General features: G+C 42.1%; 1 protein-coding gene across 4 annotated transcripts in view; it reads left to right on the forward strand.

The window, feature by feature from the left end:
- Positions 1-13,932, forward strand: part of SGMS1 (sphingomyelin synthase 1) — a 105,704-nt gene that overhangs the window by 88,988 nt on the left and 2,784 nt on the right. For all 4 annotated transcript variants that reach the window (XM_010565938.1, XM_010565941.1, XM_010565937.1 and 1 more), the window contains 4 exons: positions 2,468-3,310; positions 8,671-8,788; positions 12,083-12,236; positions 12,977-13,143. In XM_010565938.1, coding sequence (XP_010564240.1) covers positions 2,688-3,310; positions 8,671-8,788; positions 12,083-12,236; positions 12,977-13,143 — 1,062 coding nt within the window. In that variant the 5' untranslated portion in view covers positions 2,468-2,687. The remainder of the gene's footprint in view (positions 1-2,467; positions 3,311-8,670; positions 8,789-12,082; positions 12,237-12,976; positions 13,144-13,932) is intronic.

Below are 13,932 nucleotides of genomic sequence, written 5' to 3' on the forward strand. Positions count from 1 at the left end.
CTGATGTAGCTGTTAAATGGCATGGGAAAATGAGGTCCTGCTGCAGACTAAGAGCCCAGGTGTTGTAACAGGATTAAAAAATAAATAACTTAGGCTTTGTCAAGATTGTTAAGGTGCTACCCTTGGAAACAACAAGCCAGCAGAGAAGCCTGTTAGCATTAATTGTGAATTTGATGCTGTGCAGTTTCTGGTGCTGCATCTTGTGGATTTCAACCTAAGCTTCGACCCTAGGACAAGTGTGAAAGTGTGTGTTGCATTTTCCTTCACATAGACACTGATTCCTTGAGTTGTGACTTACCGGTGCATCACCTGAGACTGAAATATTGTGGACATCCAAAAGGCAATGGTGTTTCCATCTCCTTGGTCTGCATTGAGCGAGTCGAGCCAGAAGTGTTAGTAAGCAAGGTAGCTCAAGGCTGACATTGCCCTTAATGCACAGACTGAGGCCAAACGGGGAGCTGGAGGCAAAACATCTTCCCATAGCTGCTGGTGACACCAAGTCTCCCTGGCATGGAGTAAGGATGCGAGGTTCCTGCTTGAGCTTTGTGCTGTGACCCAGGATTTCAGGTGCCTGTGATAACCTGACTACAGTGAGTACAGCGGAGACCAGCGTGGTGGAGAGCGAAGCTGCTCTCCTTCGGTTAAAGTCTTGTAGGAGTTTCTAATGTGGGTTAACATGCGTAATTCAATCCATCCTTTTTTCCATGTTCAGAGCTGTGTAACTAAATACTGATTTGCTAAACACAACTTGAATAATGAAGTGATCTGTGGCTAAAAGCCTTCCTCAGTACATATAATCCCACTGAAAAAAGAAAGAAAATAGAGCTGTATCCTCTCTTCCGCTGTTCTAAAACAGCACAGATATTCATAAGGGGGAATATTAATCTTCATCCCTGTTTGTTCCACGGATTGAAATACGTTCACATGCATGGCGTGCCCAGCAAGTGAGAGGTGGTGTACGTACGCAAAGTACTGCCTGTCCTTCATCCAAAGCTTTTTCTTTTCTTAATCACCAGACCTGGTTCATTCCACAGAGAAACAGATTAAAAACTGCACCTTGTGTTTCTTGCTCAGTTTAGAGGTAACAGGTCAAAAAATATATGTATGTGCAGCATGGTCAGGTTTTGTGTAGGAATATAGCTCTGTATCTGTTTTGTAGCACTTCTACTCAAATCGTGCCAGTAGTGTAGATTATTTTGGTTTTCCTCAGTGGCAACTTTGCTCCCTGTGATGAGACGCAAACATCTGGTAGCTTGTAAGAGGCTAAAAATAGTCTTTAAGCTGATAAAGGCATGATATGACTTTTGAAAATACAAGGTGTTTTTTCCCCATGGTGTTACTTTCTTTAGGTCACTTTGTGTTTACGATATCACAGCCTCCTGCAGGAGACACTTGGTCTGTGGGCTGGAGGCTGGAGACAGGGGTTCTCATTGTTTTCCTCTCTTTGCTCTGGGGAGGACCATTTTTTCTTTGTTCGTTGAATAAACATTGCAAACCTGGGAATTTGCTTGTGGCATTCACTGCCACATGATCACTGCCTTGTGCTGAGGATTTTGCTGCTCTTGTCTCAAAAGTGCAGGAAGAGGTTCCAGCAAGCAACATCTGTTTTCCTGTAATTTTTGTATTAGAAGTGATCAGCTTGTCTAAGCTAAGCTATTTTTGTAATTAATTGGGTGTAGAAATTTTTTACCTAGTTCCTTTTTTTTTTTTTTTTAAATTTTGCTTTCATTTTTCTACTGGTTCCTTTTTTAGCTGATAACAAACATTTATTTGAATTGGAGCGGTATACCATGGAAACCAGAGAATTTACCTTGAAAAGCTACTAAACATGTGCTAGACTCCTGCAAGCCTAAATGCTTCAGTTTATTTTCAGGCTAACCTGTTTGGACATTTATTTTCCTGCTGGTGCTTTGGTCCAGAGAGTATAACCTTGCTTATCTATGTCTTTTTTTTTTTTTGTGTTGCTGACCTGTAGAAAAGCATTTTTTGTGGTATTTTTGCCATGCAGATCAAAATCCAGGCTTCCTATTCAATAACTAGGTGCAACACATTGCATTAAGATACCAGTCTGTAAGGGGGAGAGAAGGTTTGTGACATGAGTAACACTAAACATTTGCTCTGTAGATCCTTAAATCCATTAGTATTATGATTTTAAGAGGAGTTTGGGTACTGGTTATGGACCAAAGCCACATAGTAATAGAAAATTTAACAAATATAGAGCAGGAAGGAGTCCCTCCCACAGCTGCAAAGTGGTGTTCATAACACAAAACTGTTAAAGCTCTTGAGAAATCAGTAGCAAGCTCGGAAAGGACAGTGCTGTGTATACAAGGCCAGAGCTCAAATCAGTTAGTCTTTTCCATGCCAGAGTCTAGCTATTGTTTTGCAGTAATTTTGTCTTCAAACATGAATTGCAAACTATTGGTAAATGCTGTCCTAATGACTGGTTTGGGGTTTTTCTCCTCCCCAGAAAGAAGAATGCCAACACGAATATGAAGTGAACCATTTCCTATATTTGCCACAGCGCCTGGATGCTCATATCGGGTGGTTAGAGACAGAGACTTGCCTTTCACCAAACTGCTTCCTCGGACAAGATGAAGCCAAGGAGGAGCTTTCCGACACGCTGGAGTCGCAGTGACTGCTGCCCAGTTTAAAATTGATGTCAGACTGTGCCCCAGCTGCCTGGCGAGATGAAAGAAGTGGTGTCGTGGTCACCCGAGGAGGTGACGAATTGGCTAACGGAAAATGCTGTGCCGGAGTATTGTGAGCCATTGAAGAGCTTCACAGGGCAGGATTTGATCAACCTCACGGAGGAGGATTTTAAGAAGACGCCTCTCTCCCGGGTGTCTTCCGACAGTGGACAGCGGCTATTGCACATGATTGAAACTTTAAAAATGGCTCACCACATTGAGGCTCACAAAAACGGGCATGTCAACGGGCACATCTGTGTCAGCATGAGCAACACCACGCGTGAGAATGGCTTTAGCAGTAAAATGAAGCTGAACGGGATGCCAAATGGTTATAAGAAGGAGATGATAAAGATCCCCATGCCAGAGCCAGAGCGCTCACAGTATCCTATGGAATGGGGCAAGACTTTCCTGGCTTTTATTTATGCACTTTTTTGTTTCATCTTTACCACAGTGACTATCTCAGTCGTTCATGAACGAGTGCCTCCCAAGGAGGTGCAGCCTCCCCTACCAGATGCATTTTTTGATCGCTTTGATCGGGTGCAATGGGCTTTTTCTATTTGTGAAATCAACGGCATGATCCTTGTAGGACTGTGGTTTATTCAGTGGCTGCTCTTAAAATACAAGTAAGTAAAACCTTTTGAAAACCGGGTGTTAGGGTATACTTCTGACAGATTTTGGAGGTCAGATACTGGTTTACATCCAAATAAAATGAAGCTTCTTGTGATCTTTCTGATTTTGGTTTCCTGAACTGAAAGATACCATGCCATAGGCAAACTGCAGTTTGTGTGGGCTGCTTGCACAAAAGGGAGAAGTTCAGTCCAACTGCTAACTAAGAAACTAAGAAATAGGCTTGGTCTTGTTTGCCTGCACAATTAACCTGAGCCCTTTTCATGTGTGAAAAGCCACGAATTGAACGTAATGATGTTCTTAACTCAGTTGACTGTCCTGTCTGTTTAGAGGGAGCACAGCTCACACTGTTGTGAACACAGCTGCGAACCAACTTAGGATCGGTTTAGAGTCTCTGTAGTTTGCCTGATGTAAAGACCTACCCTAAGATGATGATGCTCTTGGACAAAACCAACAGGCAGTGGTTTAGTCTGTGCACCTACACAGTGTTGCATGAAAAAGTGTTGAAGTACCTTTTCTGCTTGACATTAGATGGGACAGGTAATGTCAAACACAAAGCATGTCAAAAGCTAATCATAAAATATGCAAAAGCATAGATGTGCAATGAATTTGCAAGGTCTTAGTGGTTGTCTGCCTTCTTGTTCATACTGGTCAGAATTGCAAGGGTGAAGTTGCCTGCCAGTGGAAGTAACCTACTGCTTACCCTCCACAGAGTGCGTGCAGATGCTTAATTGGGGGTATTTATACTGCTGTAAATCCACACCTTTGGCTGCCTTACCACGAGTGTCTGATAGAAATCCTTGTGCTGCCATGGCTGTGAATGAAGAGTTTGAAGTCAAGTGGCTTTAAGCAGTATGAGGTGGCATATCGCCTTTCCTTTCAGAAACCAGGCACAAGAATGTCCCCATAGCTGACCAGCCCAAAGAGGGTCTCCTCTTCTCCTCTGCTAATACAACATCTCATTCTTTACCTGTTCACTGACTCTTTTTTGTGACTCCTATGTAGGAAACTGAGGAAAGAACATAATTTGGGCCCCACTGTGTGAAATACAAGATCCTTCAGTTCACAGGATTTTGTAATGTCCTTAGAATTACAGATTTCCCTTTTTAAAAGAAATAAAAACAGAGGCCAATGGATCACTCACCCTTATAATGGAGAAAAACTTTAAAACTTAAACGTAAGCATGTGGTTCACCACCTTCATAAGGTACAGGTGGCTTGAAAAGAGAGAACTGCTAAACTGGGGCAGGATGCCCTTGTGCACCACAACTGTGGGTTTCCATAGGAATGTGACAAATGTTTAAGTAATCCACAAGACTGAGGTGATGGTTTATTCATCTTTTCTACTGTTTTATACTATGTAATATATTTTATCAGGTGAAATTTTAAAACCGTTCTACACTTTTACAGAGGTGGCATTCCTTAAAGGAAGGTTTCTAGAATGGTTAATTTATTGTTATTATAGGACTGTAAAAAACTGTGGAATTGCTTGGTTTTTTGTTTTGTTTTGTTTTTTTAAATGTGCACATATGTGCAAGAGCAAGGATTTACCCCAGCTTGGCCTCTTGTTTTGTTTATGGCTGTAAGCTTCAGTATCGCTCTTACATTGGTGGCTGCAGTGCTACCAACTGCACTCCAGCTCCTCTCCCCACTGCTCCAGCTGCCTGTGGTGAACGTGGGGGATCATTAACTTTTCTGGGGTCTCTGAATGTAACTGTTGTTCAAAACCAAGGGAAGCACCCAGAGAAGGTCAAGAATGGGTTGTCAGGTTAATAGGGCTATATGAGGGATCAAACACCCTGTGATGGAGCTGAGCAGAGTCTTTAGATTAAGAACGGCAGAGGCCATAATGTCCTTGGAGATTTCGAAGCAGTGAGAGACATGGGTTGACTTGATGATAAAGTATGTTGATATCATTGATAGATGTGAAGATTCCCCCCTAGCCCATCCCCATTGCTTTGATGTGTTTGTTTTTACTTGCTTTAGAAGGGCTCTTTCTGTTGTTAGGGGAAGGTGTCAGGGAGGTGCAGAGCTTTCCATTCCCAATATCAAACCTGGAATAGCTGGTCAACGCTGGTCAGTGTGCGTACTGGTCACATAATGCTTCTTTTATCCTTCTTTCTTCTAAAAGTCGTCTTTTATGTCAATGAGCAAAGGTATCAAAGTCCAAGAGGCCCAAGCTGTTGGTAAGCAGCAGAAAGGGAAGAATGGGAGAGGTGTGCATGGGAACAGGAGTCCAGTGAGGTCGCTTTATCTGGAGGACCTCATTCTCGTGGGTTTGGATGGTGAACCACTAAGTGCTGTAAAAAGACTTGAATCACTTTTGTGGTGTGGGTTATCACCTCCCTTTAAAACTTAAATCAAGAATGAAGAGAGGGAATTAAGCCAGCTAGACCTTACTGACTTCTCTGACCTCTGATGGTGTCAGGGATAGCCATTGCCACACATCTGCAACATCTGAAGGTAAGACGTGAATCCAGGTGATTGCTGGGCAGGTTGAGACCTGGTTCCTCTCCTACTCAGAGATATCATTCACAGGTGTCTCCAAGTGCAAGCTCAGGGCCACTGGTGAACCAGCAGCATTGTTATCCATGAGCTGAATTGCAGCCAGTGGCTGGGCTGAACCTTTGACCGAAGGAGGCAGCTCCATAGTTTCAGGCTTCTTGAGACATTTTTCTTTGCCAAGCAGTGAAATTCCTATTGCTTATCCTACCAGATCCATTATTTGCCAATAACCTGATTTCATCCAAGCTGAGCCTGCCGTTCTCCCAAGCCATGAAGGACAATAGAGATATGTCATTCATGATGCTGCTCACTCAGGTCTTCCTTGTTTAGTCCAGGGATTGCATGATGATGTTGAATAGGACCTACGTGTCTTCTTCGTTGGACTGCAAAGTCGGGGCCAAAATGAAAGAGGCTGTTGGGTGTGTCTATCCAGCTAACCACAGTGCAGGGCTTCCCTTGGGCCCTGTTACCGCTTTCTTTCCTGAATATTAATTTTACCTTCAAGTAGAGACTGGAGTTTCTGGGTGGCTTCAGGGCAAGGCACTAGATTTGGTGTGAGGAAATCAGTGACAGCTTTCTTTGAACATCCATACAGAATACTGTCCATGGCATTGGGTTGGGTTGGTTTCTTACCAGAAAGCAGGAGCACGGCGGGTGTGCAGGTCTTGGCTGGGGACTCTGGGCTGCCCAAGCCTTTTTCCACAGACACCACGGGGAGCTCGAGGAGTCCAGGCGAGCTGCTGAGGCAGAATTAACTTCTCTGGGAAGCATTCCCAGATGTTTTGGGAGAAGTACAATGCTGGTTTTTGGCCATGCGGGACATCTGATTCAGCCTGCACGCTCATGGGACTGAAAAAGCAGCACACTCCCTACCCACATTAGGTGAGGTCTGGATAGCTGTAATAAAAGTTGTCTTGGCCAGTAATAAGCTTAGAGGTTGTACTTGCTAGCTGGCTCATAATCACACATGCACACACACAAATCCTTTTGAGAAGGGAAAATATGAGGCATTTTACATTTCTTCTGTATTACAGTACAGAGCACTTTGACACAAACTTTCCTAAGCTAAAATAAGCTAAATCCAGCTAAATTAAGTAGGTTTGTGGGTAGTTTTAATTAAAAAAAAAGTTCAGTGCTTGATAAAACACTGCCACTTCTTTGGTCTCTTGAAATATAGTGCTGCTCAGTCTTTAATCCCCAACCCCCCTGTTTGTCTTTAAACCAGGTTATAAAGAAAAGCAAGTTCGTGTCTGGTTATAAAAGCGAGGCACAAGTGTGAGATCTTTATTGGATCACCCTTCCGAGAGGAAAATTCCCCATACAAAATGCAGAGGAAAACCACTGTCCAAATGGCATGGTGCCTTCCACTCTTAAATTTCAGTCCATGGAGCTACATTAATAAAGTATAATTTTTAACTCCCAGCTTTGTCCATGTTTACACCAGGAGGGGGAAGAAAAAATATGAAATACTGTGTTTCAATAGCAGTGAGCGCTCGAGTGCAAAATGCATTTACACTGTAATAGTTGAAGCTTTTCTGATAAATTAAGACACGCAGTTGTTATTGATCTGGCACTGCAGTCATACTCCTCGAGAGTGGAGCACGACAGTTTAATAACTCTGCCAAAAGCTATTAAAAATAAAAAAGATGGCCAATTTTGAGCTTTGAAAGAGCTCAGCTTGATAGAAATACTGTTTTTTAAAAAGTGAATGCTTCAAAATAGCAACAAATGAATGCCAGAACTTGCAGCTTGTGTTGTAACCCTTGTATTCCCCAAACGATCATAATTGTAAATAACAATGGTTTAAAATCAACTGAAACCAACAGGGTCTGTAACCAGCAGAGAACGCAAATGGTTGATGTGGTTAAGGCCACGAACTGCTGTAACTGGATTTGCCCTTGATTTTTTGTAACACCGGCAGCGATTTCTCTTTGCTGAACTCTGTGTGAGCTCAGACAGAGATTGCTCCTGTCCTGACGGATGTGCCAGAAGGGGTTTAATTGTCATAGCTCTTTCCTTGTGATGTTATTAGCCGGTACGTGACAGTGAAACTCAGCGGGCCAGTTTTGGTGCTGGCTGTCACTCCTGAGTCGAAGCTGCAGCTCTTTACCCCGGGTGCCCTTGCTGGTGTTGCAGAACTGCATCACGGTACCCCAAAATTGCATCTGCCCTCTCTGCGTACGTCAGCTACTTGCTGGCAGCCCTCAATGAATAAATCTCTTTGCAGCTATGGCTGCTTGCCTTGAGAGTGGCTTCCCGTGAAAACACCCCATCCTGTAGCCAACGCAGCTCTAAATTTGTATTTTGGAGGTTTTGTTGCTCATGTGAATTGCTTCCTCCTTAATGCTGCTTGGAAAAGATGTGTTCTTGCTTGTTTGGGTCATACAAGCTATTTCTTCTCAAGCAGCCCTTTGTAATTACTAAATCTGTGTGTCAGCCAAAATAAATTTACTCCTTTTCATCTTAGAATGAAAATATTGTAACTTTATCCCCTGCCTTGAATAGAAAATTAGTGACCGCTCAAAGCTAATGGAGGGCTGCGGGGCATGAAATCCCTTTTAATGTCTTCAACACTAAATCTGCACAGGTTTTTGTATTCTAATCCTTGTATTTCCTGTAATGACCTTCATGCGTAATGTAAGTTGAGTTGCTCTTTTTCTGACCTGTAAAGCATGGGAATATTTGTAAGGTAATTCAGTATTCTCATGTGTAAGCTGATACTGTCACAAGGTTCAAAAGCATTGAGAAGAGAACAGTTGGTAGTTTATTTTATTTACCTTCGCGTGTTTTCTTTGCATTGAGTGACCGCCTTATTTTTTTGCCTTTTTTTCTTTTTTCTTTTTTTCTTCTAGGTCTATAATTAGCAGAAGATTTTTCTGTATAGTTGGCACACTATACCTGTATCGGTGTATTACAATGTATGTGACTACACTCCCAGTACCTGGCATGCATTTCAAGTGTTCTCCAAAGGTAAATTTCTTCTGGCTGCTTTTCCATATTTTAATCTGTATATTTTCCCCTTGTCCTGCTGTTACCAAAACTGTCAGCAACACTTTTTCAGTAATTGTTTCTAATTTGAAAATACCAGTTTGGCATGATGGGGATGTCCTGCAGATCATTGGCTTCCCTCTCGGTGAAGGTGTTGACGGTTGCCGTGGGGCAGTGCAGGCATTCCCACCCTTTTCGAAGCGCTAATCTATGCAATATCTGTAGCATTTTCAACTGATTTGCACAATCAGCATTTTTCTATCTCCACTGAAGCAGTTGAAGGTGTGCAACTTGCCGAGGTGCCGTATGTGACTCATTTATTTCTAAACACTTCAGGGTGTCAAATCCAAGTACGATTTGTGTTTGAAAATGCCCCAGAGAGACTTTCCTAAGGCTGCTGAAACTGTCTGCTTTGCAACCATTTATCCCTGCATATTTTTTTGCAATTGTGTTAGCGCAAGGACTTGCCACCTCCTCCCCAATCTAGCACTGACTCCTGTTTGTTATGCTGAGGAATAAAATGGGCTTGTGAAAGCCATGGCTGAAACCAAGCTACCGAAACAGAGCTCCTTAGGCAAGACCTTTGTAGTCAGCCTTGAAGGGTGATTTGCGTGCTTGGGATGGAGATGGGACAGGGCTGGTGGTGTTGCATCCATCTCGTATCACACAAGCATTGGTGTAAGCGTGGTCCTTCCTGCAACGTGCTGTTTGTGGTAGGGAAATGCAGTCTAATACAGACCAGACTTCTGTGGTAGGGAACAAGGTACATATATTGGACACAAGTGCTCTTTCTCCACACTGGTTCATCTCCGTGCTCCTCCTGGGGTTGTTTGTGCTATAGCTTGATTTAAGCAGGAAAAAAAGGGGGAAAAAAGTAATTTCTGTGAAATGTCTACTGCATGCACAGTTCAGTGACTTTGTGTGCATAGCCATAAGTCAGATGACAGGTAGTAAAATCACTGATTTACAGGTAGTAAAATCCTGATTCGACTCGGTACACATGCTGTCGCTGTTTCAGTGAGGATTGCTGGTGTGTACAAACAAAACCAAAATGCTTTGGGTCCTCAGGGGAATAAAGCCAATGAATGTGCTATACCAGTTGTTTGACAAGGCAGAGCGTTTGCCAAGCCACATGTGGCTTTTTGAGGGACCGAGGTCTTTTGTAAAGAGAAGCGAGTGGGAGAGGAGACAGCATTGTATTTGATCAGTCAGCCATTATGAAATTAAAGAAAGAACACAGGTATTTATGGGCTGAAGTGAGTAAATCTGCTGGTTTGGGAAATTACAGCGTTGGCAAGTCCGTCTCATTACTCAAGTAAAGACAAGCCTATGTTGTGCTCTTCTATTGCCCCGATAAGACTAAGGATTAGCTGGGCTTTCTTGAAAGCTATAAATATACTGGTGGGAAAACAATAACCTCTCAACACCTTGTTGAGTTATATATGATTATGAAGAGTGGGCTTTGGGGAGCATTTTAATGTTTTGTAAGGAACTGTTAGCAGGAAGTGTTTAATTGCTGCAAAGACCCTGTTTAAATCTGTCAGAAATTAATAATTTCCACTTCTTAAAGCAAGACCGAGCTTTAAAATAAAAGAAAAACATGCCAATAATATAGGCATAATATAATATATAACCTCCCATTGGGTCCCAGAGGTGCTCAGTATGTCGTGGCTGTGCTTGTCATACAGCATACATTTTCTTTGTGTATTTAACATTTGGGCTTGTTTTAGAGCTGGGAGCAGCAAAAATAAAGTCTTAGGACAGTGCCAGCTGCCCTTCAGTCTCCTGAAAGAAGGGAGAGGGGTGTCCTCACCAGAAAGGACTTGGTTTATTTTGATTTGGTTTTCCTAAGGCAGATTGAAGTTTTTTCAGAAACTCCCTCTGAACCAGCCTTATGGTTTGGAGATGGGTCAGAGCAAATCCTTCAGGTGTGGGGTAACATTCCTTTTGCTCATGTGGATTGTGTGAGTTAAAGCCACTGCAGAAGTTTGGCACCATGGTCTGACAAACACCATATATGTTTCTTTTGGAATGTGAAGTGGAAAGAAATGATTTTGAAGACTTTCCAAGGCAGGGCAGTGGGAGGCCTTAGAGTTTGAAGTGAGATACTTTCTTCTGTGTGTTGAATCTGGGTTTTGGCAGCTGGACGTACAGCTTGGGCAGTTCATCCTGTTTTCTGTTGGATTATCATCTGTAGGGGCTGTGCTGTTATGAACAAGATGAATTAAGCTTGGTTTATTTTACAGTGCATTGCCTCTTGAACAGAAGGAAAAATAGATGTTTAGAGAATGTGACAAAATTCTAGCTATAGCTGGAAATATTTTTAATTCCTTTTTATTGGCGAAGCTGGATTTTTGGGACAGTATTACAGAAGTCTTAGGTTTTCCAAGAGTCGTTACTCTGAACCTGACTGTATATATGTGAGGTTCATATATGTATATACACACACCCATTGCATATCCCAGTGCAAGAATATAATGAATAAAAGGAGATCTGAACCCATTAGCTCTGCTTGAAGATTCCGATTAAAAAATCATTTTCCTGCACAGCCACAAACATTAGCAAAGGCTGCCAACAAGACCTGGGAGAAAGATTATGCGTTACATGGTAGCAGCATTAAGTACTTATAAATAACATAGAAAACAATTTTTGCTCACCTTCCTGTTTTACTGTAAGTGTAGCACTGAGTGTAGCCACTGACAGGAGTTTAACAACTTTTGGACCAATTTGTTGCTTTGGTATTATACTGAAAAGATGGCATGTTTTTCATTGCAACTGGAAGTGACCTGGTGTAAAGGGTTTTTACACGCATACATACATACACAAATATGTGTGTCAATAAAATTGCCTTTTTTCCATGCCTTTTCAATCTATATTGTGGGCGTAGGAAAAAACCTGTAGTCCTTTGGGATATTTTATTTATAGAGAAATTGTAATAATTTCCTTAATGCTTTATACATTTATACTTCAAATAAAATAGTATTTTAGGCAAATGGATGGAGGTGCATATGCCTGTGCTCACATGAACACCAGGTATAATAGATGCAAAGCATCAATAAAAAAATTTAAACTCATGTCTCATTTCCAGTCTTTTTCCCTCTAGAATTGTACTGCTAGCTTTTGGAAGAGGCTGTGGATTTACTGATTAATCTTGTGTATCAAAGGAAGAAGAGAAAATAAGTGAAAGACAAAGTTGCTGGCTAACACCATTGCTTTAAACTCTGAAAGGTTAGCGCTGATATTTTGCTGTGCTTTTGTGTTTTACTCTTCCACCAGCTTTTTGGAGACTGGGAATCTCATCTGCGAAGGATAATGAAACTAATTGCTGGCGGAGGATTGTCCATCACAGGATCCCACAACATGTGCGGCGACTATCTGTACAGCGGTCACACTGTCATATTAACTCTTACATACTTATTTATCAAAGAGTGTAAGTTCATTACTGTTCATGTGGAATTTCCTGTTGTATAATTCCTTGCTAATTGAAGAATTATTGTTCTGCTGATCGGTAAATACAATTAAAGTAAAAATGCACATTTTTTCCATTAAATAAAAATAATAGAACTTCAGAGACGTAGGGCTTACTGAAAAAGAAAACCTTGGAGACAAAATAAAACACTTCACTGTGTAGATGTCTGAGTTAAGCATTTTATTTCAGAAAAAATTTGTTTAGAATCTAACTGAAACCTTCATTGCACCCGGCCTGATGGATGATATTTCAACTATATGTCTCCTAGTCTAGGGAGAAGTGAATGCCATGCTACATGCAAGGTTGCTCATTTTGCAAGAATCGGGCCTTAATGTATGCATTTATCTTTTATGAAAGGCAAGAGGAATGGAGTGCCATCTATTTAGAATCAATATTGAAATACAAATCAGTTAATTTTACTGACCAGGGTGTATTATATCATTATGTATTGGGCCTGTTTCTCAAAGATTTCATAGCTTTTCTATTTTCCAAGGATCTGATTAACCCAAGTACAATTTTAAGTTACACCTTAAGAGAACGATACTTATTTTGTGATCTCAGCATTCCTGCTCTTAATCTTAACGCAGGCATTGCACTACCCACCCAGGATTGCAGTCCGCGTCCTCTGCTAATTACAGCAATAGTCTTGTGCACTGATGATGTTACGCTTTGAAATAATCACTGCTTGTGCTTCTTTCCAGATTCCCCACGGCGACTCTGGTGGTATCACTGGCTTTGCTGGGCACTCAGCATGGTTGGGATGTTCTGCATCCTCCTTGCTCATGACCACTACACTGTGGACGTGGTGGTGGCTTACTACATCACTACAAGACTTTTCTGGTGGTATCATACAATGGCCAACCAGCAAGTGAGTTTCTCCCAGTCTTTGGATCCGCGTGGCTCTGCTTATTGTAGCGTGGTGGTGGGCCAATATCCACACTTTGCCTTGAGCCTTTCTGCAGGAGTAGGAGTGGACTCACCTGTGTCTTGTTGATAATCCCTCTCTTCCCCCCCCTCACATTGGGTTTGCAGGAAAGAAAGAGGTGTCATCAGTTGGGTTCATCTTGCGTCTTGACTGCAAAAATACCTGAAGGTATACCCGCAGGCAGGCCTCTCTGCTTCTGCTGTGTAACCTCAGTTTTTGAAATCCATCTGAATTCTGGGCCAGTTTGCCAGTTTTGTGATAGCAAAGCAAACCGTTTAGATGTGGAGCGGGTTTTTTGCCGTGGGATTTTTTTGTATTCTGTGGCTTGTGCCCTTTAGTTAGATGACAGGTCTCTTGACGAATAGTATGAGGCCTCACTAAAAATGAACCAGTTTTTCAAAGTGTTTCCAAGTAGCTGTAAGTTCCCCTACCCAAGGGAAATGTTTTCCTTTTGGACGATAGTGCAGCAGAATAAGGCCCGTGTCTGGGAAGGCATGAAAAACAGGGTGATGAGGGAAATACTGAGAACAAGGAGCTGCTTAGGAGGAGACACAGCACTTCACGGGAGAGAGCAAAGCATGATTTGTAATACTCAACCAGAGAGCAGCGGTAAATGATTCAAAGGTCAAACGAAGAAGTCTAAATGAGGTCTCACGTCATTCTTATTGTTCTTACATTCCTGCCAGTGAACTAGATCAATAGGAGATGAGCTTACAATGCTGAGGAATGCGA

This window comes from Haliaeetus leucocephalus, unplaced genomic scaffold, assembly GCF_000737465.1.
Source record: "Haliaeetus leucocephalus isolate CR32 unplaced genomic scaffold, Haliaeetus_leucocephalus-4.0 Scaffold198, whole genome shotgun sequence".
NCBI lineage: Eukaryota > Metazoa > Chordata > Aves > Accipitriformes > Accipitridae > Haliaeetus > Haliaeetus leucocephalus.